Source organism: Molothrus ater, chromosome 8 (assembly GCF_012460135.2).
Source record: "Molothrus ater isolate BHLD 08-10-18 breed brown headed cowbird chromosome 8, BPBGC_Mater_1.1, whole genome shotgun sequence".
In the NCBI taxonomy this organism is placed as follows: Eukaryota; Metazoa; Chordata; class Aves; order Passeriformes; family Icteridae; genus Molothrus; species Molothrus ater.
This window is the reverse complement of record NC_050485.2, coordinates 1,591,988-1,619,604: the sequence shown is the minus strand read 5'-3', so window position 1 is coordinate 1,619,604 and position 27,617 is coordinate 1,591,988. Positions and strand designations below refer to the sequence as shown.

The 27,617-nt window shown below is 43.4% G+C and overlaps 1 protein-coding gene and 2 non-coding genes across 3 annotated transcripts in view; all 3 read right to left on the bottom strand.

Moving 5' to 3' along the window:
- Positions 1 to 25,405, bottom strand: part of CCAR1 (cell division cycle and apoptosis regulator 1) — a 32,515-nt gene extending 7,110 nt beyond the window's left edge. The window contains exons 1-19 of the mRNA XM_036385309.1: positions 25,346 to 25,405; positions 24,364 to 24,482; positions 16,761 to 16,933; positions 15,816 to 15,860; positions 15,103 to 15,135; positions 13,825 to 14,012; positions 12,792 to 12,912; positions 12,530 to 12,719; positions 11,160 to 11,292; positions 10,710 to 10,871; positions 9,996 to 10,221; positions 8,893 to 9,006; positions 7,888 to 8,054; positions 6,935 to 7,145; positions 6,047 to 6,130; positions 5,212 to 5,397; positions 3,147 to 3,338; positions 1,998 to 2,231; positions 1,541 to 1,652 (exon numbers count right to left, since the gene is read on the bottom strand). Of these exons, the coding sequence (XP_036241202.1) occupies positions 1,541 to 1,652; positions 1,998 to 2,231; positions 3,147 to 3,338; positions 5,212 to 5,397; positions 6,047 to 6,130; positions 6,935 to 7,145; positions 7,888 to 8,054; positions 8,893 to 9,006; positions 9,996 to 10,221; positions 10,710 to 10,871; positions 11,160 to 11,292; positions 12,530 to 12,719; positions 12,792 to 12,912; positions 13,825 to 14,012; positions 15,103 to 15,135; positions 15,816 to 15,860; positions 16,761 to 16,933; positions 24,364 to 24,482; positions 25,346 to 25,389 (2,734 nt within the window). The 5' untranslated portion in view covers positions 25,390 to 25,405. The remainder of the gene's footprint in view (positions 1 to 1,540; positions 1,653 to 1,997; positions 2,232 to 3,146; positions 3,339 to 5,211; positions 5,398 to 6,046; positions 6,131 to 6,934; positions 7,146 to 7,887; positions 8,055 to 8,892; positions 9,007 to 9,995; positions 10,222 to 10,709; positions 10,872 to 11,159; positions 11,293 to 12,529; positions 12,720 to 12,791; positions 12,913 to 13,824; positions 14,013 to 15,102; positions 15,136 to 15,815; positions 15,861 to 16,760; positions 16,934 to 24,363; positions 24,483 to 25,345) is intronic.
- Positions 8,207 to 8,270, bottom strand: LOC118688607 (small nucleolar RNA SNORD98). The gene has a single exon (XR_004980489.1). It is a non-coding gene; the product is annotated as a small nucleolar RNA SNORD98 (small nucleolar RNA).
- Positions 9,540 to 9,603, bottom strand: LOC118688608 (small nucleolar RNA SNORD98). Its single transcript, XR_004980490.1, has one exon. It is a non-coding gene; the product is annotated as a small nucleolar RNA SNORD98 (small nucleolar RNA).
- Positions 25,406 to 27,617: the final 2,212 nt, after the last annotated feature.

Genomic DNA, 27,617 nt, shown 5'->3' with positions numbered 1-27,617 from the left:
AAAATAATTTTAAAAAATGCCTTGAAGTGAGCCCTGTTAAACTCTGATTTTTCTCTAGTCTTATTTTAACATAAGCCATTTCTAATTTTTCCCCTGTGTTTGTTTCACACACAGGACAGAAGAGCTGAAACAAATGCTAACTAGGCCAAGATGAGTGCTGCCAACATCTCCATCTATTTCAGTGGTGTGCCAGAAATTACCCCAATTCTCCCTAATGAGGCTTGGCAGGGTCTGCACTCAGTTATGGTTATTCCTATTCCAATTCAGTATTATTTACTCTCAAATATTTCATACAATAAAACCCATATACACTATGTAATTAAAACCATGTGCTTATACTCATGTTGAGTGAGAGATTACTCTTCCTATGACTTAGATTCTCCAAGAAGTTACAGATCACATCACTTAGTAGATGTCAACTACAAATGGCAGGTTTTTTATCTAAAGGCAGGCAGTACAGTAAAACTAGACTGAAAGAGAGAAAGGGATGAGGCAGCTGCTGGGATGGATTATGGCATGCAGCTCTGCACCTCCCATGCAAGTCTTGGCTCAGAGAATCATGTGCCAAGTTCAGCTTTAAGCTCACCTTCCTTGTGAGGAAAACTTGGGAAAAACCATGCATTACAACACTTGGTTAATTTTAGCAGCCCTTTTCTGAGAACCAATTGCTTTCTCCTGCACCTCCATGGCTTGTTGGGTTTTCTCAGCAACTCTTGACTGGGAATGGCACAAGGACAGATTCTGGGAAGCAGCAGAGCACTTGTACACAACAGAAAGCCCAGGCCACTCTTACAGGTAAATTATAAGCAAATAGGATTTATTCTGGAAACCACAGATTAGCATCAGCTTTTCAAGGCTGGTGCAGTACTCTGCCAAAAATACAACTGAAAATGCTGGGACTGCAGTATCCACACAGCTCACATCCACATGTCCAGAAAAACCTCTCCACAGAAAGGCAACTGCCCCAAAGTGCAAACCAGAAAAGCACACAGGATGTTTTACACCTTCCTGAAGCCCTGAGCAGGGGAAGAGCTGCTGCCATTGCCTGCAGGGTCCTCCAGACCCTTCCCCTGTTTCTTCAGGCTAACACAGCTCCGCCCAAACAAAAAACAACCTCTTGTAACATGGGCTGCAGAGCACCCACACTGCACTGTGTCCTAGCTAAAGCCAAGATGGCATTCCAGAACTGAGGAGTAGGAAGTCAGGCACGTAAAAGTGGCTTGGTTTTTCAGAGGTGCTGAATACTCACATCTCCTACTGACTTCAGTGGGAGTTGAGAGTGGTCTGCATTCTGAAAAACATAAAACCACTTCTACATGCAGGCCTTACTTGGAGCTAGTTCACATTCACCATGTTCATACAGGGCCTGGCTAAAGGAACTTCCATCTGACATACAACTGGTCAAAACTCCTAGAATAACATCAGTTTAATAATGCAATTTTCAATTGTTTAGTTCCAGTGTGTTCTCCAGCTTGAAAGAACACAATCAGCGATGATAAAAAAATTGGTTAAAGGTCACAGAAGTCATAGTCCAAGATACCTTCATCTTCATCTTCAGCCTCTTCTGCCTCCATTGGATCGTACTCTTCTTGATTATTGTCCTCTTCCGTTTCTTCTTCTTCTTTAGAATCATCTTTCCTTTTATCTTCCCTCTGTAACAAAAATTCCTAAATATTTATCTAGTCAGAATCAGAACCCAGCAAAATAAAACCCTTACTGCCAGTCAAAATTTGCCTACAATACATACATACATGAGTCATCTAAGAAAACAAATACAAATTTATATGATACAGCTGAATGTTAAAATACTCCCAATACACCTGTAAAAATTTTCAATTACTGAATAAAATTCAAGCATATTTAAATAGATCAAAAAGTCAAATCAATGAACTAACATTACAAGAGCTGAGTTTCTGAAAGCAGTAATGTAAAATAGAAATAGAAACACTTGAATATTGATCCAGACAGGCTAGACTGCATATGAACTAAGTGCAGACCTTCTTTTCATCTCTCTCTTCTTTTTTATCTTTATCGTCTCCAGATTTTCTTCTTTTAGGTTTTGGATCATCTGTTTCATCATCTTTTTCTTCTTTCTTTTCTTTTCTCTCATCTTTTTTGCTTTTTTTGTCCTTTTTGTCCTCTCTCTCTGGGAGAGAAATCAGTGCTTTGTAAATTCTGACACCAAAATCTCTCTGAAGCATTTCATTGAAGAGTTCTGCAAACAACGATACCTGCACATAAAGAAGAAAAGTGACAAAAAGTTTTAAAACATGTATTAAAAACTTACAGAACTATGATAAAATAGCTGTGAGGTGCTGTCAGAACCCAGGAGATCCCTCTGGCTGTCCTGGATGGCTCAAGCCCCTGCCAGGGGGCTCAGAGCCCAAGACCCCTGTGCCTTTGATTTTGACCCATGGAAACAATTACCAGTCTTATATGAGGATCTGTAAACCATGAAAGTTTAAGTAGAATGATAGTTTGTCACAGGGTGAAAAGTAGAATTTTGGGGTTTTTAGAATGGGAGATCAGGGTCCCAAGATGGAGGAATTTGGGCATGCCTTGTCCTTCTTTCTCCTTCCTAGCCTCCATCTTCTGGTGATGGTGGCACTTTTGGATAGGTTTAGAGTAGGAACACACTGTCTAACACAGGTGATAGGTATTGGGAAATTATTGTAAATAAAGTACATGTAGTTTTCAGTAGAAAAAGATAACACTGCACTGAAAGTGTCAGTGTGCCACAACCCAACCTGCCAGACCTTGGGGGGTTGGAGAAAGCATGTTATAGATAACAGAAAATAAACAACCTTGAAAAGCAGAACAGAAGAATCCTTTGGTTGCCAGGCTGGGAAAAGAGACTCTCTAACACATCTTGGGGTCATCCTGAACCAGACCCCGAGAAGGTGCAATTTTAGCAACTTCCACCATATCAGAATTATATGAAGTGTCAGATTTCTTACTATCTGCTTTGAACATGGAATCCTTACACAACTTTACAGATTCCACTCAGTATCTGAAAACCTGTGTGTTCCTCTGGATAGCACGCAGTGAGTGCATGGTAACTACAGTAACATGTACCAAAGGCTCAGCAATTCAGGAACCTTCACAGGACAATTACAGAGGAACCAGAAGAGCTGGGCGTGTGTTACCTCGAAGGAATGCTCTTTGTTGTCCTCCAGCCTGTAGTCCAGCAGCACGCTCAGGGACATGATGCTGCAGTCGAACTTGCCGCTCTTGGCCGCCCAGTTGGGGTGCACGATGATGGCCGGCTCGTCGGGCAGGATGTAGCGCCGCTCCCGCCGCTGCCGCTCCAGCTCCTCCTGACGCTTCCTCTCCTCCTCCTGCAAAGGGACACAAAACCAGCGTGGAGCAAACTCCAACGTCACTGGGGTGTTTTCTGGAAAAATCCCTTTGCCAGGATTTCTTCTCCTGGGAAGCTGAGAAGCCTCAGAGAAGAATGAAAACAATCATTATCTGATTGCTTCTCCTGTGTTTGGCTGCTTTGGAATGTGGTTGGAGATTGTTTATCCAACAGGTGCATCTTTGATTGGTTCCATGTGAATTGTTTTTACCTAATGACCAATCACCATCAACTGTGTCAGACTCTGAGGAGTCAGTCACGAGTTTCTCATTATCATTCTTGTTAAAGCTTCTGTCTGTATCTTTCTTTTCCTTTAGTATAGTTTTAGTATATCATTCTATAATATTGTATAAAATATAGTAGATATAATATAGTAGAGTATACTCTATTATACTATACCACATATTATATAGTATAATATATAACATTATACTATACTATTATATAGTATATATATTATACTATACAATAGACTAATATAATATAGTATAATATAACATAATATAATATCATAAAAATAATAAATCAGCCTTCTGAGAACACCGAGTCAGAGTCCTCATCTCTCACCTCATCCTGGAAACCTCACAAACATCACACTCCAAAGCTGAAGTTTCAGCCTCTACATGAGTTTTTGGGACTCAGTGCTTCCCAGAGCAAAGGAAAGCCTAAGCTGCTGGAAGGAACACACAGCTGTACAGCACAGCGAGCTGTTTATTCCTTACAAAGGAAGAGAAATGTTTCATAGCTCACCTCTCCAAAGACACCCAACACAGCTCTAACAGTTACCAGGTGACAATTTTATCTAACTCTTGATTATGGAAATGCAATCTCTACGGATATACCTGATGCAAATGAAACAAAGGGTTACGAAATGTAAAATGCCACCATCTTTCTGACTGCCAAGAGACAAATCCTGAAGTCTCCTGACTACAGAGGAAGTCAAGGCAGAGCTTGTGCTTCATAAAAAGCCAGCACACTCACAGCTCCCCCTCCAATCCTAAAGAAAGCTGTGGCAAGAAACCCAAGCTAGCTGAACCCCATCCAAGCTGTGGGAAAAGGCAGCAGCAGCTGACAGAATTAGCAAGCACATGGCCTTTCCTCCCTCAACAAGGTTTAGAGAGATGTATAAAAATATCAAACTTCCAATCATCCCATACAGGTTAGCAGGTAAGATACAAAAAGGCAGGTTTAAAAGCAACTAAAGCACAAGGATTTTCCAGACATTTCTGCCCCTTTTCTATGGTTGAGCTTTGGCCTTACTGCACAGATTTTGTCAATTTTTGTGAAGCAGCAAACCAGACTAGGCACTGCAACTACAAACCACAAAACTGAGAAACTCTAATACACAGCAAGCATCCAAAAGCAAAGATTAAAGCTTTGTAATAAGGGAAAACAAACCCAAGCAAACCATCAGCCACGTGAAGAAGCTGGACTGTGAGACACAGAGGCTAACAGAACTAAGTAATTGCTTTTCATGTAGGTTTAAGGAGTTAAGGTGTTGTAAAGTGTGTTCACTCATCTTGAGCATGGCTTTTCTCAGGAGGGTTGGATTTATTTTTCCTTAAGATTTAAGGTCAAACATTAATTCAGACACCCTTAGTGCAGTGGCACATTTGAGCTGATTTGGCTGACACAAAGTAATTCAAACTAGCCAAGAGTTCTTCCCAATTCAGCAGCTCAAGGCACAGCAAGAGTTCCCAGCACAGTCACCTGAGAACAACAAAATGCCAGCAGAATTAAGCATATGCCTCTATTTTTGTGCTTATACATATTTATATAAATATTTCATATATTTCATATATTTCATATATTTCATTTCATCCTTAGGACTTAAACCATGTCCAAATCCTAACCTCTTTATCATCTTCAGATTTCCTATCCTCCTCCTCTTCCTCTTCTTTCTCAGACTTCTCTAGCTCCTTTTGCTCCTCTTTTTGTTCCTCTACTTTCAGCTGCTTTGTCAGTCGAGCTATCAGCTGAGATTTCAGTCCCTTGGAGCTAAGGGTTCGACTTTCTAATTCTTTGCGAAGGTCATTCACCTGGTAAATAAAAGCTCTGTCAGTGGCATCAAGCAGTGACATCACAAAACACTGGATTAGTAGAGAAAGTGAGGTAAAAATCAACAGCACTGAAAAGTCAACTGTACTCTTTAAACTTGTGCTGAAAAACACTAATAGTTACTGATAAAAAAAAAACCTATTGCATTTAAATTGATGTTTTCCACAAAACACTTCTTTCTGAGGAACTTCTCACAGAGGCAGGGAAAGGATTCTGTTAAAGTAAAATAGTTTATTATTACTACTGCCTTTGAGGAAAGTTTTTATTATGTCTCCTGACAGAGTTAAAAAAGGCAGTAATTGTACAAAAATGTACAATTTTGTAAGTATTTTAGACCCCACATTTCTTAATGTAAATACCAATCTGGTAGATTACAGCAGAACTCTTGTTTTCCAGTTCATGTATCATAAATGATGTCCTTTAATTGTACAAAGTTCAGAATAGATTTAATTAGCTGCATTCACTTTCTACAACCAGGAGTCACCCCTGCATACTGTGATACCACCTCTGGTACCTATAAATTCAGCAAAACACTACTGAAGTTTCTTCCCCAGTTAAGGGAACAAACTGCTGCATTTCAGGTCATGTCTTAAAAGTGAAAAAGTACAAATTTTCAGAAGTGTTTGTTACCTTCATTGTTTTTGGATCCAGTTTAGACCAGTGTGTAGGCGTAGAGATCTCTTTAGCTTCCCCATCATCCTTTTCCTCTTCATCCTGACAAATAAAATTTCAAAATTATCATTCAGAAAGCTTGAAAGCATTTCAGTTATTTTTTAAATTCTGTTGCTGATCTGTGCAAGGTCACAACTGTTTCAGATAGTCTTCTCCTAAAGTTATTATTTAGACAAGTTCACACACACATTCTACCACTTTATAAATGATCACAGTGCCACTCAGCCAATACAAGCCAGATCTGTGGAACACAAAAGGGTGATAAGCAACACCACAAAGGATATTGGGGTTACACAGACACTGCTGGTCTCCAGTAACCACACAGCGGGTGATCTTCCCCCACATTTTAAATCCCCCAAATTACTCTTTGTTCAGTCAGACCTTCCCTTATTCCAAGATGCTGATCAGCCACATGGCCTGAAATTCAGATGTTTCGGACTAATGTTTGTTCAATTTCAAATATCACAATTAGAACTGGCCACAAGAGAGAATTTAGAAATTTCAGAAAATGGCAAAATGTTTGAAGACAGCTATTCATAAACTGAATCTCACTCAACAACTGGTCCCAGATTCCAGCAACTACGTCTACGATAAAAATGTCTGCGCATCGTAAGCACAATTTAATTCCGTTTGTGATCTCAGCATACACATTTAAAGTTAGTGAACTAGCTGAAATAAAAATAAAAAGCAACATTCACTACACTGCTGAAAGCTGGTTTACCAGTCATTGTTACCAGTTATGTTCCTCCTGTGTATGTATGTAGTGTAGTATGTGGTGTGCATTTTGTGCCTGTGTTCCTGTGCCTGTGAGAAGCAGAAATAGAAAAAGGGATTAGCGTTCAGTGCCTGTTCTCCATCAGCCTCCTTGCGTTCACCCTGAAGCTTCTCGACCAGCTGCTGCTTGTATCCTCGGGAGAGGGTTTCCCACTCTGAGCGGGTGGGAAGGCAATGCCAAACATCCGGGAAAAATAAAACCACTGTCTCCACATGAGCTGGAACTGTACGCCCCTTGTGGGTCTCCTCAGGGCGATGGTAGCGAATCTCTGCAAAACGGTACCTGTTGCAAGGGAAGAAGCATGTTGGAAAAAAAATTCTACAATACATTTTTCAAGAGCCTAGATCACTTGTAGCACATCAAGTAAAGAAATTTTGCTGCAAGACCTTGAAGTTTATCTAAAGAAAAAAATTATGGAAGCCATATTTTCTCTTCTGGCACACTTGTAAAAAGGTATCGCGACTGAAAAGGAGGAGAATCAACAAAATGCTTTTCATAAAACTTGTTGTTTAGCCCAAGTAGGTTTTATGTGCAAACAGAAGTTGTTGAAGAACTTCAAATTTAGCATACAATAGGCTTTCCTGGTATTGGTACAACCACAGTGAGTGTTAATGCAGGACAGAAACTCATCAAGAGAAAATATGGCTGTATAACAAACGGCTATTTATTTATAACAAAAGAATAATGAAATGAAGTTCTCTTGACGATCCTCTCCAGCTATGCACAAAATGAAAAATATTTTCAACGCACATTCATTAAAAAAATTACAGTATAACATGTCAAAATAAACCCAGAATTTTTAATTAGTTCTTAATGCAGTATTCAGCACAGTTGGCACCAATCAAGCTGATTACCAAACAGAACATCCTTTGAGTAGTTCACCTGAACTACCAAGAGCAGTTGACAAAGAAAAAAGGGTTTTTCCAGCCTTTTTTGTTTTGGTTTTTTTTTAAAAGTCCTGGTAACAGACAAGTATTTATTTCTACAGAGTACTTGGCTCTGCAGGGCAGTATGCAGTACTTACCATTGCGTGCACACACTCAAGTCAATCCCTGTAAGAGCCTTGCAACAGCGAATTGCCGTCTTTATCAGCACCGAAGGGTCCTTTTCTGGATCAGGTCCATCCAGTGAGGGGGACCAGTGTCCTCCAATAGCCATTGCTTCATCTTTGCCTTTCATACCCACTAAAAACTAGACAAAAAGAGTCTTCTGAATGTTCCCCTGCTAGGGGTAAAAGGTCATTTTCCCAAAGTGCAAAGAATATTTCATAGCACACACACTGAAATCCGTGAGTAAACCCGTGAAATTATTTTGAAATCTGAAAATGAAAATCAGTCAAGAAAGAGTTCAGTTATTTTTTTCCACAGATTATTTCAGCAATGGAATAGGTTTAAAACATCATCACTCATTCTTGCTTTCAAGATTTTCCATCAAGGTTGTTTACTGGTATAGGCTTGTCCCTTTGCAATTAAAAGCTTTCTAACCCAAAAGACACACAGTAACTTAAATGGTGCCTTAACTCTGACACACATTTATAGATGTGCCTGCTTAAAAGTGAAGAAGAAAAGCTACAGAAGGTGAGACCACAAGAGCATCATACCTATAAATGAAAGTACTCCCGTGTGCTGTAAGTTAGAATTTAACTGGAAAACAAGTCTGTTGTCCTGAAACACCACAGCACTTACAGCTTGTTCAGTTTAATGGTTAAGTTTCCCTTAACACAATGGCTGCTTAACTGTTGCTTCAAGTTCTCTGTGTTCTCTTCACAGCTGAGCCCTTACAAAATCACTAAATGCTTGTAAAAAGCAGCTAACAAAGTTAATTATTTTAGTTTAACTAAGTGGAACAAAGCAGTAAATGAGAAGCTCCTATAAAGTGGAAAAAGAATTGACATATAAACTAGATCTCTTCAGAGGAAAAATGAAGTCATCATTCAACTGTCTACCAGCTCCTCTCTTACTGTCAAAAGCAGCAAAGCTCAATAACCAACCTTTATTGCCAAAAGGGTCTGGCATGGAAACATATTTACCTTTACAAGTCTAGCAGGATGCTGAAATCCATCACGAAGTTCTTGGGGATCCTCAGCCAGAGCACATGACTTGTGGTAGAGGTCTTCCATGCTAGGACTGGCCATCAGCATCACCTGGGGGCAAGTCACAGCAGTCTGGTGAAGGCCTCACTACAGCTGATGAACAACCACCACAAACACACATACCAAAACTTAACAAGGTTGCTCTACACCCTAAACAGGTGTATGATAAAACAGGATGCTCCTCCTCAGTTACTGACTATGTTTTGAAGCTCAGCTTTCTGAAAGGCAGCTCTCGCTCTGCACAAACAGACTGAAAAACCAGCATGGCTGATACTCGAGCAGAGGCTTCACTGGTTTTGTACACAGAAGGCGAGGAAGTTAAGTCTCTATCTGAATATCAAAATATGCTGCATCAAGGGCTGTAACCATATATAGAAAACACCCTTTATCAAAACATTTTCCTAAAACCTGATTCCTTTGAAGTCCGTCATTAAAATAGGTCTGAGATTTTGCCAATCTGTGTTAGAAGTATTACTTTTAAAGACAGATCTCAATCTACTTCAAACAAAACAATAAATATCGAGATGAACAGGAAATAAGGAAAGAAAATACCACTAAACAGAATAACACAAACTGCACAGAAAGAGTTCAGTTATTTTTTTCCACAGATTATTTCAGCAATGGAATAGGTTTAAAACATCATCACTCCTTCTTGCTTTCAAGATTTTCCATCAAGTTCATATTGAAGGAATAAAAAGGACTCCATTAACTACTCAAAATGAATTGCCTAAGAAATCATTCAGAGACCTTGCAGGAGCTGGCTTTCTTTCCTATAATCACATCACTGCAACTGAGTGCAGACAATGGAAGAGCCCTCTGTAAACACAAGATTTAGCACAGCTCTAGTAACAGAAAAACAGACTGAATTTCAGTTGTGATTTTTTTAAGCTCTACATACTAGTTTTTTACTGAAAAATTTAAAACACTGTACTTTGCTCAAATGGCTGCAGAATGTCTTCAGTTCAGTTACACCCACTTTTGCACCCTATTGATAAAAAAATTTCTAACGAATAGCAGTATCAGTGGAAAAGCACACAAACCTTAGCACTGTAGAGATGATCAGCATCAGGTGGATCGAGGACAGCAGCGTTCTTATCTATAGGATCTACTTCTCTGTGCATTACATAGAAATTACAGTAGTTTCCCAGCTGAAAGGGTCTAGACATAGGGAAAGCATCCACCCACGTAAACTGAGCATCAAAGAAGTCGCTGGGGATATACAAGTTCTGGTAACGCCTCCTCAGCTCCATCATATCGCAGCTACGGCTGGAACACAGGCAGTGTGGAAAGATACAGCAAGTAAGAACTATTAACTCAAGAGCTATATTAATTGGCAATACAACCATTGTATATTTGGTGCTAGATATATAAAATCTCAAGAATATTACGTTTGAATGTCATGGATGAAGTTTAAAAATAACTATTAAACACTCTTCCAATTCAGGTGTCTGCATGTTAGGGAATATTCACTAAACAATGCAATAAAGCTATTTTGCAATAGCACTGTAAAGTAACACAGAACCTCCAACAAGTTCACCATAGAAGGTTCTTAGCCATTATATACTTGACTACCTGGGTTTGTTGCATGTTACATTTAAAGACGGGAGAAAATAGGGAAAATTCGTTTAAAAAAGGTTCTGGGAAGAGCTGGAGAGTCAGGATCATCACTTATAGACATGTGGGCTGACACAGCTCCCAGCAGCTGTGCCACGATTACAGGCACTGCAGGCAAACACGTGGCACCAGGAACATACCAGTCCAAGGAGAACTTGGAGAACTGCACGGTGTAGCGGGGCAGGACGCGGCGCGGGCGGCGCGGGGAGCGCTCCCTGTCCCGCCGCGGCGATCGCTCCCGCGAGCGCTTCCTCTGCGGGGATCGCTCCCGCGAGCGGCGCCGCTCCCGCTCTCTCTCCCGACTGAAACAACACACACGGAATACCGATATTTTAGCAGGCTGCTAACACAAAATGATTTCTAGCACAACTGTCAGACACAACTCAAAACAGGGAAAAAGGTTCAGTACAGTCTCTTAACAGGAGAAACTGATTACACAACTCCTTACTTTTAGGTAGATAAGGACTCTTCCCTCATTCCTAAGGGTAACACCACTTGTGGCTCTTGCTGACCCACTCTGGACAAGCAGCTCAGCTCTGCGTGAGGAAAGCTCTTTATGGAATGCTTGGCTCACAGTCTGGTCTACATACCTCCTGTCATCCTTTCGGTTTGGCATGGGGTCTCCACCTCGGTCATTCCTCCCAGAAAATCTGGATGGTGGGTCGAGTCTTCGAGCTGGCTGTGGCTGTGAAACCAGACGGACTGGGGGCTGCAGCAAACCACCTGGAACAGAATGTACAGCATCAATACAGAATAGGGGCAACCACCTACACTTGGCAAACACTGCTGCTTACAGCTGATTCATTGTGGACATTTTCTGGTTTTAAATTTAGCCATTAACAGCCCCCCAAAGAAACTCAAGACACCTAAACTTTTCTTCACTGTGGCAAGCTGACACTTTATCCAAGTGAAATTGGTTAAAAGCATCTTCTTGAGATAAAAAGCTACTAACATAACCTAAGCACATAGAATTCATCTTAATAAACAGCTAAGCCTTTTCAAAAACTTAAATTACAGATATACTACCTACTCATCGAACTGAAGGAAAATTGAAATCCTCATTTTAAGGCTATTCATACATAAAAATAACTGGCATCCTGAAAAATGATTCCTAAATCAATATATTATACTGCTACATCAATCCCATAGCACATAATCTCTTTGCTTTGAAGCATTTAACCAAGTGATTTAGGTAGAGCAAATGTTACCAAACACCAATGAACAACTACGACTAATTAGATTGTAGTAAGCATTTATGCAAAACAATTCTGCTTTGGTTCTTCTGCCCTTGCTTTTACTGTGTTAAGACCAGTCCTAATATTATCACTTCTATCAATGATTGCCTGGCAAAAGATTTTGAAAATATGGCAACTATAAGTGAGACTGAAGTGAAAGCAAGCTTTGAGATACCTTAGTTACTGAACAATGGGAAAACAATGGTGTGGCCAGCTGAAGGTGATCCCCTTTTGATCAAACAACACCCTCTGCTTGCAGACAGGCCCAAGGCTCAGAGCAGACCCTGCCAGCTTAGCAGAAGGGGTCTAAAGAGGAGTTTTTAGGGTTTAAAATGTAACACAGTAGGTTATGTAATGATTCTTAAAGGCTGTATGTAAACGCTACAAGATTTGTATCTTAAACTAGACTGGTCAGTGAGAATTAGAATATTCAGCACAGAAGACTTATGGTATTGTCAGGGGAACCTCGCTCTCTGATCCTCTCTTTTACTCTCTCATCCTCTTTACCACACTCTTGCCTTCTTTCTCTTTACCACTCTCTTTACCTCTCTCTCCCTCTTTGGAGCCTGGCAGCTCCCAGCAGGGCCCTGCGCCCAGGCCCTTTGCAATAAACCCCAAGTTCCATGACCTGGCTGCAGAGATCTCTCGTCTCCGTCTGTCCCATCCATCCCAGCCCCCATCACGCCTACCAGGGTGACCCCCAAGTGTGTGCACTGAAGGAGCACCTTTCTGCTGTGGCTGCTGCAGCAGGGGCTGAGGCTGTGTCTGGAGCAGGGGCGTGATGGAGGCTGCAGAGATCTGTGCCTGCAGCAGGGACTGTGGCTGTGGCTGTGCCTGCACACCGAAGGTCTGCTGGGCCAGGGGCTGCAGGACGGCCGGCGGCGTCTTCAGCAGCGGCTGCGCCTGGCTCTGGTTCTGGGGAGACATGGAGGGTCAGGAGCCAGCTCCAGCTGAGCCTCTGCCCCTGGCACCTGCAGCCACACCCACCTGGTTGGGCAGGGTCTGGATCCTCTGGGCGTTCCATTTGAACGGCATGTTGGGGTTGTAAGTAGCTTCTACCAGAACTCTGTCACCCACCTGAGGCGTCTTGCCTTTAACAGCGCTGCAAACATTACAGAAAATGTGTGTGAGAGGCTTCTTTAGCTTGGCTTTTTGCATGTCTCATTTGAAGATAGGAGAAAGTAGGTAAGATTCATTAAAAAAAGCTTACAGGAAGAGAATCTACCCCCAAACTCAGCGTTAGTGCTACCTGCTTCAGTTCAGGTATGCACAGGAACTTAGTAATTCCCTGTCTTTGGCCCTAAGGGAAAAGTTCCCCAAACAGTACCAAGTTAAGACAGGCAGACAGCAGGTTTTGTGCTTTTAATCAGCTGCAAATTCTGCAATTCCCTATTACATGAGGCTAGTAACCTCTGGGTCTCCCAGCTTTGGGCTTTGTATTAAAAAAATTCAAAAGTTCACATGAAGTACTGTCACAGACACATTTTACAAAAAACCCTTTCCTTAGGATTTTTTGTCCTGAGAAACTGAGAGGCCTCAGAAACAAAATGTAAAATAAAATCATGTGCTGCTGTGGAATGCAACAGGTGCATCTTTGATTGGTCCACATTGGTTGTTTCTAATTAATGGCCAAGCACAGTCCAGCTGTCTCGAACTCTCAGTCAGCCACAAGCTTTTGTTATCATTCCACTTCTTGCATGCTAGCCTTCTGATTAAATCCTTTCTTCTATTCTTTTAGTATGATATTACTTGTAATATCATAAAATAATAAATCAGCCTTCTGAAACATGGAGTCAGATCCTCGTCTCTTCCCTTCTCCTGGGACCCCTGTGAACACCACCACAAAGTACCTCAGACATCTATTAACCTCTTTGACTTTCACTGTTGAATGCAAACAGCACACTACTGTACAGAGAATTAGTGTGCAGCCATCTCCACCTTTGACTACTGAGAGCATCACAAAGTGATGCATCACAAAGTGATCCCATCTGCAGGTGAGCGTTCACAGCTTACCTAAGCTGGAAAAAAGACATCTTCATCCACAAAGCCGAAGGTGTCATGTAGCTTGGTGACCACCCCAGTGAAGACCCGCTGCTTCTGGGGCTGGGTTTGCTGCTGGCTGGAGCGTGGGGCGGGGTAGGACACAGTGATCTGCGCCGCCGGCTGGGGCGTGGACAGGCTCAGGCTGGTGGGGAGCGCCACCGCCGGCTGCAGGCAAAACAAAGGAACGCTCAGGGCTGTCACAGCTGCCACGCTGACAGGGAGCAGCTCCTCCAGCCACACAAACAGCAGTTTAACATGATCAGAGCACCTCGAACTGACATTTCAGGTGAAACAAAGGAACGCTCAGGGCTGTCACAGCTGCCACGCTGACAGGGAGCAGCTCCTCCAGCCACACAAACAGCAGCTAAACGTGACTAGAGCACCTAGAACAGACATTGCAGACGGTGGAAGTTTCTTGTGGTTTTTGTTGGGTTGTTGGTGGTTTTTTTGAAGATGATATGTTTCTTACTTTGAACGAAGACTGGTTTTGTTTATCCTTCTTTTTACAAGAGTCAGCTTCCCCCAAAAATGTACCTTGTCCAGACAAACAGCATGAAGACTGCATTACTGTCTACAGGCAACCCACAGAGTGGGACTGAAGTGGAGATAAATTCCCAGCTTTGCTAGGAATAAATGCTTAAGAGGTCATTGTGCATTTATATCCCACCTGGAATTAGAAGTCAGTAAAGGCTGAGGACAACACAAACCCTTCCCTAACTCAACAGGTCATGTACTTTCCTTACAAAAGCAGAACACAGTTAAGATAATGAAATCAAGTCAAACATTTTTACCTTTTTAACGCCTGTTTAAAAGTTCAAGTGCAAATGGAACTAGAGGAATTTGCAGTGTGTTAAACGGCTGCATGTTTTAAACCAGTCAAGCTCAGCAAGGTTCTTTTCAAACCTCTTTATACACATACTGTTAATACAGGAAATTAAATTCCTTCACAGAGAAGAGAAAGATTTTCCCCATTTGTCATTTACTGCAAAACAAATGGATACTTGAAGTTCAAACAAAAAAAATTAAAATATAATCAACACACATGTTCCCTTCAAGATTAAGGAAGAGTGGTTGCTATTAATTTTTGAAACCAAGGCTATGCATATTTTAACATCTGGATAAAATAAACCTGTACCAATAAAATGTCCATTCATATTAGTTCATTTTACAGATTAAAATACCAAGATGTCACAAATTTGCACTCTTGCATTATCTGTGTTTGGGGATGAAGACCAAACAATAAAGCCAAACTAACCTGAGTTAAAAGGGTCTGCTGAGGTTGCTGCAACTTAAAATAAATAAAGTTATAAATTAATTTTATATGCTTAAGGAAATTGTACAATTCTACCTCTCTTTACAAGTAAGAGTTTTTGCTTAAGCTGAGTCAGTTAATAGTCCTTTAGGGCTTGGTCATTTCAGCAGTTTGCACAAATGTAAAACTGTGCTTGTGGGGTTAATTTTGAGATTGTATAACCCAGGTTTATACAGAAAGGAGAAACGCTAATTTTTTTTGAACTGAAAGTTAATAGCAATACCAAAAAAATTTTGGCAGCTGGAACAGCTTAGGCATGTAATTCCCTTGTATTTTTATTCTTTTTAAAAAATCCTGTTAAGTTAGAAGATCATAATAGAAATCCAAAAGGGAACGTTTTTGGACAGCGTCTTTCCAGCAGTTAAAATACACGGCCCTGTTTGGAGCAAAGTTCAGCAGAGAATCATTTACACATGGAACAGTACATAGTTTTAAAATTTGTTTTTGCAGGAAGGTAGGCAGGTTTCCATTCTGCACACATCTTTCCAAGTTTATGAACTTCAAGCTCTCTTTTGCCACACAAAGTTTCTTTAAGTTACTTAAGTTTCTTTAACAACTTCCCATATGAGGATGATTTCGGAGACAAATCCTACAAGACACACAATCAACATTATTTTAAAGTTATTTGTGATGTACACAGTAAGAATTAGACAAACCTGTTGCTGTACACTATAGAGAGTCTGCTGAGGTTGTGAATATTGCTGAAACAGATAAAAGCAAAATATCTCATAAACAGGAGAATTATTACCACAATAATATCAAATATAAGTTACCTGCTTAACGAGTTCTAGATAAAAAACAATTAAAATTTAACAATTTTAATTTTAAAAGAACTAATAATATCAATGTATATAATTTTCCTAACAAATGTATATAATTTTCATAACAAATGTATATAATTTTCATAATATCAATGTATATAATTTTCATAACAAATATTCTGAGCCTTTAGAGTGGGCCCTGATGTTCTCTTTCTAGCTACTAAAGTTGGCAATTTTTGTTAAGCCTAACACAAGACAGTATTTAAGGCACATTACAAAACCATGCAAAATCCCATAAAAATGTACATATGTATATATATATAGAGAGAGAGAGATGGGAGATACTTGAGATTCTTAGTTTAGATGCAGCAAAGCCGTTCTCCCAAAGGGGCTAAAAATCAGCACCTCCACATCCCAACTTCCCACTAATTCTCTTTCTAGCTAAAGTCAGCAATTTTTGTTAAGCCTGACGCTTAAGACAGTACTGAAAGCACATTACAAAATCATGCAAAATCCCATAAAGGATACATATATATATATAGAGAGAGATAGAGATAGAGAGATAGAGATAGAGACAGAGAGAGAGGGAGAGAGGTGGCAGATACTTGAGATTGTCAGCTTAGATGCAGCAACCCCATTCACCCAAAGGCCTAAAACTCAGCACCTCCACATCCCAACTTGCCCCTAATTACCTCCACCACCGCTATCTACACCCCCCCGTCCCGCCATGGATAAGAGACAGGTTCACACTGCGATGTTCACCATTTGCCATTCTCCTTTCCTCCTGGGTCCTTTAGCCGGCCGCAGTTCGGGCAGCGCCGGCCGCGGTGGGTGCTTTACCTGCTGCAGGGCCGCGGCCGCGGCTGCCGCCTGCTGCTGGAGCGCGGCGCTCTGGCTCAGCTGGTAGTTGGCGGGGCTCTGCGTGGTCAGCCCCGCGGCTGCCAGCGCCGTCTGCTGCGTGTAGATGGTCGGGGAGGCTCCCAGCAGCGAGGGCTGCTGCACGCCCAGGGCAGCTGCGGAGAGAGGGAACACGGCCGTGAGCGCCCGCAGCCCGCCCGGGGCATGCAGGACATGCAGGACGCGGTGCGCGATGCTCTGGCCTCAGCCGAGATCACCGAGGCGGTGAAACAACTGCCCAAATTCAACACAAAGCATCACGTCCCGCTACCCTCCCTTCTACATTGATCTAGCAAACTTTTCTTCTAAATTCATCTACCAATAGTGAGCCACAGCAGAGGAGCAGAGACCATTATGTTGTGGAAGATGAAACAGGAAAGCCTTATAAATATGATAGTCTAGCAAAAGATTTTGAGAATATAGAAACTATAAGTGAGATTGAAATGAAAGCAAGCTTTGAGATACCTCAGTTACTGAACAACGGGAAAACAACGATGTAGCCAAACTGAAAGTAATCCCCTTTTGATGGAACAACACCCTCTGCTTGCAGACAGGCCCAAGGGTCAGAGCAGACCCTACAGCTTGGCAGAAGGGGCCCAAAGAGGAGTTTTTAGGGTTTAAAATGTAGCACAGTATGGTAATGTAATGATTCTTATAGGCTGTATGTAAATGCTCTAGGATTTATATATTGTACTAGATTGGTTAGTGAGAATTAGAATATTCAACATAGAAGATTTATTATTGTAACGGGAACCTCGCTCTCTTACACCTTTTACTCTCTTGCCCTCTTACTCTCTCACCCTCTCATCCTCTCTGCCCCTCTCTTCTCTCAGTCCTGCTCTGAGCTGTGCCTGGCAGCTCCCAGCAGGGCCCTGCACCCACGCCCTTTGCAATGAACCCCAAGTTCTACAACCTAACTTCAAAAATCTCTTGTCTCCATCCATCCCGACCGTCCTACCCCCAACGCTCCTACAGTGAATCAACTTCCCAAATTCAACCTAAGCATCACATCCCACTAGCTTCTCTCTAAACTGATCTACCAAGCTTTTCTTCTAAATTGATCTACCAAGCTTTTCTTCTAAATTGACCTACCAAGCTTTTCTTCTAAATTCATCTACCAAGCTTGTAGCCATGGTGTTTTCTGAAAAATCCTTTCCTTAGGATTTTTCCTCCTGAGAAGCTGAGAGGCCTCAGGAACAAAATGTAACCAATGGTTATCTGCTGCTGTGGAATGCAACAGGTGCATCTGGGATTGGGCTCATGTGGTTGTTTCTAATTAATGGCCAATCACAGTCAGCTGGCTCAGACTCTGTCTGAGACACAAGATTTGTTATTCTTCTTGCTTTTCTATTCTTAGCTAGCCTTCTGATGAAATTCTTTTTTTCTATTCTTTTAGTATAGTTTTAATATAACATATATATATCATAAAATAATAAATCAGCCTTCTGAAACATGGAGTCAGATCCTCATCTCTTCCCTCATCCTCGGACCCCTGTGAACAGTCACACAAGCTTTTCTTCTAAATTCATCTACCAATAGTGAAGCACAGCAGAGGAGCAGAGACCATTACATTTCCTTCTCTGGAGCTGCTCATGATTTTCCAGCTCTGTTGTTGTCATATCCACCTGCACCCACCCCCACCCCCGTGTACTTCCTTGGACAACCTTCATTTGGATGAGCCAAATGAAGATTGCTGCTCTGCTCTGTAAATGAACACATTGCATTCTATTGAGGGCAAGAGAAAGCTTTACTGTAACAGCATCTGTGAAACAGAGGCTTATGGAACGTGTCCTCTGCAATCACCAAGTTTTTGCTTCCCTCAGTGCTGTCTTTGTGCCCTGTGAAGTGGGGGCTGGTGGAGAAGGAGCAGCCTTGTAACAACAGAGATCAGTCTGCATGTGTAAGGGGACTCAAGCTCTCTGCAGCTCTTAATAGGAAGGGTTTGTGCTGCCCAGGGCTCAAACTGCCTAGAAGGAAAGATTCGTTTATTTTATTGTCACGCCAGCTTTTAATTCACCACAGAACAGAAGCAAATCATGAGGAGCAGCTATGCACAGGCTATGCTTCTGGACAAGGTATGCTCAAGGTTTACAGAGGGATCTTTTGGACAAAGAGCCCTGCAAAATCTCAGCAAAAAGTGCAAACCTATCTGGAAACCTGCTCCCTCTCTGGCAGGAGTTTTTTTAAAAGTTATGGGCAGCTGCATGATCAAATATCACTTCATTAAACTATCAGTCTAGTCCACATGTTTAAATAAAACCAGAGAGAAACTGGGCAGGGAAACACACTGCCAGCAAAAACAGGTCAGCCAGCCATCTTCAGAACTGAGCAACATTCAGGATTACCCAAAGCCGTCAAAGACACACAGTGGAATGAGGAAGAGATTTACAGTATTCCTGCAGAGTTTGTGCTCCACACTGCTCTTACTGATGCAAAAGGAACCTTTCATTCCTGATCCAGGGATGCAGTAAAACCCTGCTTGTAGTTGGTGATTGTTACCATAAATAATGCTGCACCCCACTCAACAGGTCCTGGATAATGTCACCCTTCCCTTTCCAGCACAGCAGTCTCTGCTGGTGGCACTGATCATCTTGTAATTTTGGAATGAAACAGGAATGAAATACATAAACAACACTGAAAATAATTCCTATCACTATGATCTGTATCAAATATTGCCACATAAGCATTCCAGGAAGTAACAGTATTTTAAAAGTGAAATCAAGCGTTCTGCAGTGTACAGCATATCATTAACTTTCCCCCCTGGAAAATTCCAAAATTTGCATGTCTTTAGAAGCCAGCAAACAAAATTTCAGGCTTGTCTCCTAACAAACCCTCTACTGTCTTCATTCTCTTGCCTCCTGCTTGATCACCAGCTTCAATTTGAATGTGCAGTTTGGACCATCCAGAAGGACACCCTCAACTGGATCCTCACCAGTGTCTCACATAACACACCTTAAACAGATCTTTAAATATAATTTACAAGCTTTGCTGCTGTATCCTGGGACAACTTGCACTTTTCTTGGCTGTAACACTTTGCTGGCTCAGTAAATGCATTCATCTTTCTCCTCTTACTTCCACACGCCAAGCAGAAATTCCCATTAGTGCAGAAATTTGCTGCCTGCTCTTACCTTTGAACATGTGTGACTATGCCAGCTATTGTCACTCAGTCCAAAGTTCTATCCTAATGTTGTTCCAGCACAGGGGAATGGAGTTGGGAAGCATTACCAAAAGCAAATTTCCCAAGTTTTCTCCTACTTTGTACCAACAAAAATGCCTACTGCCAAAACCAGATCTTGGAACAATTCAGCTCTTCAGCTTCACTATGGCAATTTCCATTTCAGCATAACCCAGAATTATCTCAACCAATTCCCAGCCCATCCTAAGACCCTTATCCCATTTTGTCAACTAAGAAAAACCAAGAAATTTTGCCACCTCTACTGTCACTTTTTGAGCATTTAACGTTAACTGGGTATCTATAGTCTACAACACTACAGATCAACCTACTAAGAAAGGGCAAAGACAAAAGCCAGCCAAGATCCTTTCAAAAGATAACACCTGTAGTAACAAGTTTTTCAAAGCTGGATCTAGTTCCCACTGATTTGCCCCAAAGTATTCCAGGACTTTCACCTGACTACCTTTCATCTGTGTACTCATCTTGGTCAAACAGGCTCCAATTAATTAGGCAACTGAGTTTGCATTACTAGTTAAAAATGAAAAAGAAGAGAACAAAAAGGAAAAATCACACAACAAAACAAGAGACAGAGAATGAATCAGACTGAGTCTGCAATTCACATCTGACTGCCACAAGCATCTGCAGTGGCAAACAATAGCTTCTCAGGATTTGTAATCATCTCAGTAAGTGCAGTGATGGAGATGCCTTCCTTCAAATGCAGGGCAAACAACCCCCACTGGCACCAAACACTGTGTGGCACCTCCAGCTGGAAGGGCTCAGACAGAAGCTGGGCTCCCAGGCTGCAGCTCTGGGTTAGGTTACAGACATTTCTGTGGCAACCAACACAAAGACAGAATTTACTAGTCCCTCTTCCTACCCCTAAACCCTACAGGTCCCTAGAAGTTAGGGAACATCTTCAAAATACATAGCTGCAGATGTCCCCTTGGTCAGTGATGTGGATTTATTAGAATTACAGTAAAGGAGGACCCTATGCAGGGCCTGGGACACTGCTCACAGTTGTCAGAAATGGTGAAATTGGGTCCTTGGGCTTTCAAGTTTCTTTCAGCTTCACACACTTGCAACACAAACATCACACAACCTACTCCAAAACCAGTCCTTTAAACAGGCATGCCCTAGAAACCAGGCTCAGCCTATTTGTCATGGGACATGTGTTTACAGCCAGCAGCACTCAGTGCACAGCTCCTGCTCCTCAGGGGCTCACACCCAGCACATGCTCACCCTGTCCCTGCACAGGGCTGCAGCCACCTCACAGGGCCAGCAGCAAAACAGGCACCAAGCTCCATCAGCTGCACCATTCCTCACTCCAACACCATTCAATCCTGATCCAGCACAGACAGCACCACCAGAGCAGAGCCAGAGCTTCCCTAGCAGCACAGCTCCATAAAACCAGGCTTGTCATCATAGCCCATGAACAGCACAGGGCAAGCACCGTGGCACAAACCACAGAGGCACCAAAAGTGAAGAGCTAGAGAGGAGGAGGGAAGTCTCCTTTGCATCATTATGCAAGTTGAAGTAATTTTCTGTAGTAGGCATGATTTAATTTATTCTTTAACAATGCTCAACCACCATGGCGGGGGCTTTATTCTGGTTTTAGTCTTGTGATGCACAAAATCATGAGATGAGGAGCAGACAAAAATTCACTGTGTTCCATGTAGGAGTTTCTCTTCACACATCGATCTCTGCTGGCACCTGGAATTGCCCATCCCTCTTCTAATTCCTCAGAGAGTAATTAATAAACCCTCCCAAAGGATCACAGACCCTTCATTACAGAGCCCTCAGCCTACAACCAGTGTGCCACACTTTAATAATTAAGAGCTTTTACTTATTTAGTTACTTCTTCACCAGGGATGGCCAAGACAGCATCCACATCAGAAATTAAAAAAAAAATCCACCAAAAAATCCCTAAAGCAAAACAATGAAAACCACAAACCCCCAACAGTGATCCCACCTTTTCTGCAATAATCAAATTGGGTTTCTAACACCATCACTCACTGCTTCTGACAGCTTGAAAAAAACTATATATCATGTTGTTTGTGTTACAAAAATCCAGATCTTCCCTCATACTCCAGCACCTCAAAGCTCTGGAGAAGGAACCTGACACTTGGATAGAAACAGCTGGCATGCATAAATACATGTAACAGCTTTGGCCAACCCTCTGAAAGGATGTTTTAAAATTGAGTTTACTGACACTGAGGTTAACAAGGATAAGCCAATCTGCACCATTTCTTGGGTGCAGCACGAGTGAGCAGCAGGTGAGGCTGGTCAGCACACCTGAGCCATGACAGCACCTCTTCCTTGGGAATACAGCCCCCTGGAAGGTCACAACTTCACACTGAAAGGGGCAAGTTCAAGCAGAAACACTGCTCTTCAGCTCCCAGCAGTGTCAAAGAGCACTGCTCACCTTCCAAAAGATGCTTCCTGTGCTCTTTGTATGTATTAAAAATTAAAAAAGCAGGGGAACAAGTATGTACTAAAACAGCAGCTGGGCAGAAGAATGCCAGGGACTGGATTCAGGGGAAGAAAGAGGATGCACACACGGTGACTGCACTGCAGCAGGAGCAGTAAAGAACACAAACATGTGAAGAGGACACCAGAACATGAAGGAACGTGGAGCTAGCACAGAAAAAGGTAAAAGTGCAAGCAAATGTTACATTTTGAGTGGCTCTCAGGCTTGAGTCAAGTGCTGCTGGCTCAGATGAACAGCCATGAACCCCTGCAGGTGCTGCCCTCACTGAGCAGGTGGAAAATCTCTCACAGCAACTGATACTGAGCAGTCCCATCCCAGTGACATCTGCACTCATCTGACTTCAGCAGGCTCACGAGTGGCTGGCCCAGGCAGAGTCACAAGAAAAGGGCTCAGAGGCTGATGGATGCTCCATCCACCCCCTCCTGCTCCCACCTCAGCAAGCTCTGGGATGACTGCAGCTCCTCCCCTCGGCAGGTTCTGGGCAGCTTTCCCTCTGGAGCAGGACATGGAGCTGCTCCTCCACCTTCCCCCACTAGTTCTGATTCCTCAGAGCAATCCAGGAGCTCCCATTCTCTGACTGCTCCAGTGCCTCCCCCAGCCTGACATGAGAACCAAAACCAAAGTTTGTCCCACATTCCCAACCCTTTCCAGCTGTTAGGGATTTTCTCACAGAAGGAGACAGAGCCATTTGGATAAGGGAAGTGTGAGCTATTCAGAGAAAAACTGCTTGTGGGCAGCTGCTGAGGGACAGCAGCAGTTTAGGTAGGGAAGGGAGCAGAGAGGGCATGGAGGAAAAGGAAAAGGCACACGGGGACAAAGTGCTGTGAGTCACTCCTTGGGACGCACCGTGTGAGTGGAGCAGTGCCCATGGGAAACACTGCAGCCACAGGATTCACCTTGGGAAAGAAACTGAGTCAGGAGAGGAGACAGATTCCCACCCCAGAGATGCACCTCCAAAAATGTCACACACTCCCAAGCTCTGCCAGGCTGCCATTGACAAAGGAGGTGTGACATGAACTTCGTGTCAAACCCAGACCCCTCTGAGTGCCACTGCTTTGCTGAACTCTCCTCACACTGTGCAACAGAGCTCCAACATTTAATTAACAAATTTTTGTACTCAAGAAAAGCACGAGGTGCTCCAGAACTGGAAATGGAAGCACCAAAATTAATCATGCATCAAACTTCACATCCTTGCCTCAAACCTTCTGTGCTGTAAGCCAACAGGCAAATGGAGCCAGACAGGTTTTTTAACCAGTGCCTTGCAATTAATAACACTTCTCAGCTGAATCAAAGGAAATTCTCTACCATTATTAGGGTAGTAGCTCTGGTTACAGGGACCTTTTAATTCTAACTCAGCATTAAAAAGTAAATTCCCCCCTTCTGACCCAAGTAGCAAATTTCAGAGAACTTTCCACTATGTGGATTATATCGAATCTATTAATAAAACAAATTAATAATATAATTTGTAAACATTGATTCAGGCTGCCCAGAAAATGAAAGTCAGGCAGCATTAAGAAATCTGTAACACCTTACTAGAGCTGACGTTATTTAGTTCAGAACCATGTAATTTAATAGGAGGTAATTTGATTTACACATCTTGGAATATGACTAACTTGATATGTTGTTTATTGACTGAAACAATCAACACAAATTCACCTGGGATTTTACTCACACCACTTAAGAAAACCAAATAACAAACAAAACCAACAGACAGCATCAGGCAACGACCTTTAAAGTCTCTATTGTGGGGAAAAACTCCCGATTTAAACTACCTAAATAGACTTTGGATAAGTTAGTCAGCATCGTGCCACTCTGAAGTGCATAGCCAAGTATGGAATCGCCAAATCCCCGATCTGTCAGGGTGCAAACACCGAGTGTAAACTGACCTGGCTGAGACACCGCAGTGGCTGTAAACTGAGTAGCCCAAGGGGGATTTTTCTGTCCTCCAAACTGAGCCATGGCAGAAGGTAGAATCGCCCGGGTGTCTATCTTCCGTAACTGCAATCTAGTAAAATAAAATAAAGCGCAGCTGCAATCTTTGAAACAAATACCGGCAGGCTATTTTAATTCTGGGCAAAAAAAAAAAATCAAAAACACAAAAACCCCCAGCCAACAAAAACAAAACAAACAAAAAAAAAAATCAAAATCAAACCTCAAAACCAGAAAAGGGAAAAAAACAAAACACAAAAAAGAGTCTCGAAATATTAGTTTTACATCCCTAAAGCCTGGTGGGCAACATGCGTCGCGTATGGCGAACACAGAAAGTTGTAAGACAAGTTATTTTATTTTCCCAAGGCCCAATCGCCATCTCCCACTTCTTAGAAACGGGACTAACGAGACTGAAAACGCAGAGCGCATTCCCATTCCCAGGCACCGAGGGAAAGGTGACTGTGCGGAACCCAGAGTTTATGTTCCTTGTTTGTTCCCCCGGCCGTGCCCGGGGCAGCGCTGGGCGCCGCTCGCGTTCCCGCACGGCCGGGCCGGGCCCGGGAACCACGCGGGCCGGGCCGAGCCGGGCCGGGCCCGCACCGGCCCCGCCGCCTCCCGCCCGCCCCCCGCCACCGGGGTCCACCACAGCTCCTTTACCCCCTGGGCAGCCTCCGCTCCCGGCCGCGTGTGCGGGCCCCGCCGCCGGCCGGAAAGCGCCGCACGGGAGAAAGGCAAAGGGAGGCGGAGGCGGCGGCGCCGGGCCGGGCGGGCGGGAAGCGGGGCCTTCCCGCCCCTTCCCCCTCCTCCTTCTCCTCCTTCCCCCTCGTGCTGCTGCTGCCGCCGCCCCGCTCGGCCCCGCCGCCCCCGCCCGGCCCGGCCCTGCTCCGGGGCAGCCCCGGCCCCGCGCGCCCCCGGCCCCTCGCGCCGCGCCCGCGGTACCTGCGCGGGCCCGCGCCGCCGCCATCGCCGCCCGCCCCGCGCATGCGCCTCTGCCCCGCACCACGTCACGGCTGCGACCGCGCGAGGCGGCGCGCGCCCGGCCCGGCCGCGTGCGGGGCCCGCGCGCTCGGGGGCGGGGCCTCGCCGCCATCTTGGGCGAGGCGGGCGGGGCGGGGCCGCGGCGCCGCCATCTTGCGGCGGGAGCGCCCTGATGGCGCCGCGGGCCCGGCCGTGCTGGGGGCTGCTCCTCAGGCTCCCTCCGCCCCAGCAGGGCTGGCAGCACTCACACACACTCCACGGGCCCCATCCCTGTCCGAGATAGGCAGCCTCAGCCCCCTCCCGGCCCCCGGTAGCCGGCACACACGTTCGGGCCGGTTTGTGGGGGACTGGGGACAGCTGAGGTGAGGGCAGAGCAGACGCGCCACAGACGCATCAAAGCTCTTAAGATGCTTTGGGACGGAAATTGCAGCCAGGATCAGTGCAGTAAGCAGTTCAGGAGTTCTGGGCAAGAGTCATTTCTCTTCTTTCTTAGTCTGAGCTGGGAAGGACTTAAAAGGATCGTCGAGTCCAGCTCTTTGAGTGGCCGATTCGTGCAGGCATTGATCGAACCCATGACCTTGGCGTTGTTACAAAGAGCTTTCCATCCCTTAAATAGTTTTTCACAAGAGTTAGTTTTGAAGGAGATAGAGACATTGATTCCTACCTACATTTGAGACTTAAGTCAGCACTTCGTAAATGAAAATAGGACTTAGAAGTGTTACATTGTCATTAAAAACAAGTTGGTGATGGAAAAAAATCGTGAGAAGCAGCAGCATCAAATTCACTTGCAGTGAGGTGGGTTATCTTGTAGGAGGGCACCTGGATAAAGAAGCAGGAGATCATCAGGTGCAAGTAAATTTCTGCCAGCACCTGCTAGTTCATAATCTATAAAGACAGATCTGCCTTTGCTTTTTAAATTATATTTCAAATTAGATGAGGGTTTAGATGTTTTACACTCAGAAGCATAGTTCTTTGAAAATCTACACATTTTATGCCTTGTCTCTTCCTGGCAGAACTCCATCCAGCCCACTCAGTTGACCAAAGCAGAATCTGTACCCTTTAACCTGGAGACAAGATTAAATGTTAAAAACTTGAAGGACTTTCTCCCATATTGTCTGTGAAAAGGACAATAGCAAAATAGTATTAAAGTAGAAAGTAATTGTAATGAATATCAGAGTATTGTGAATATTCTGCACTCCTCTGGCCCAGGGTCTCTTTATCAGACAATAAAGGCTCTCAAAGAAAGCTCCAGAAGCCCAGAGGAACCCCAGCCCTGATTCCTGTACCTCAGGCAGAACATTTCAGGTACTTTCCTGCCCAGGTACACACTGCTGCCATTACCTGGCAGCTTTTGCCCCTGCCATTTTTAGCACAACAATGATTCCTTTTGAATTGCTGAGGTCTCTGCGTCCTCTGCTCAAGACAAACCATGCTGCTGGGATGAAAACCAGCTGTGCTGGAAGTGGCAGTGAAAAATATCTGCACTTCTGGTCTTGTTTCTTAAAATCCTTCTAGGCCCCCAGACTATCTCTTAAGTGCATTGGACAATTTAATCCAAAATTCAAGTCTGAAATACATGAGATTTCTACAAATCACCTTAAAATAATGAGGCAGGTTGAGAAAAAGATACAGATTAGGAGGCAAACCCCATAAAGGGAATTGTTGCTCCAGCTTTCTGGTCTTAGATGTCTGCTATGAAAGAAAAATGGAGAAGGAAATGTGCTATAGGCTTAATTTTGGTTGGGAAAAAACCCAACCAACAGCCCAAACACTTAACTGTATTTGTGTGATGTATTTTGGGGACAGAACTGGAAGAGAATTCTTCCAACTGGAAGAGAAATGATGATCTGAACAGGCTCTTGATAACCTGTGCCATTGACAAGACACAGGAATCGGTGTTTCATACCCAATGTGCAGCTCCTGGACCAAAAGTGAATGAAGATGATTTCTGTATCTGTTCCACCAAATGCCACTCCCAGGGAGATGGGTATTTCACTCAGTTGGGATGATGAAAAATCATTTTATTACTTTTCCATATTCTGATGGAAATACATTGCCATGCATCCTGTTCAATTTCTGAATTAATTTGCAGATCTAAACCCGTCCCTATTGGAATCTCTTTTTTTGCAGCTCCTGATGGTGTTGTTTATTTATTCTCTCCAGAAGCCAGGAGAGATCCTTCAGAGAGAATCAAACACATTTTACCTTTCTGCATATCCAGGAATGGTACCAA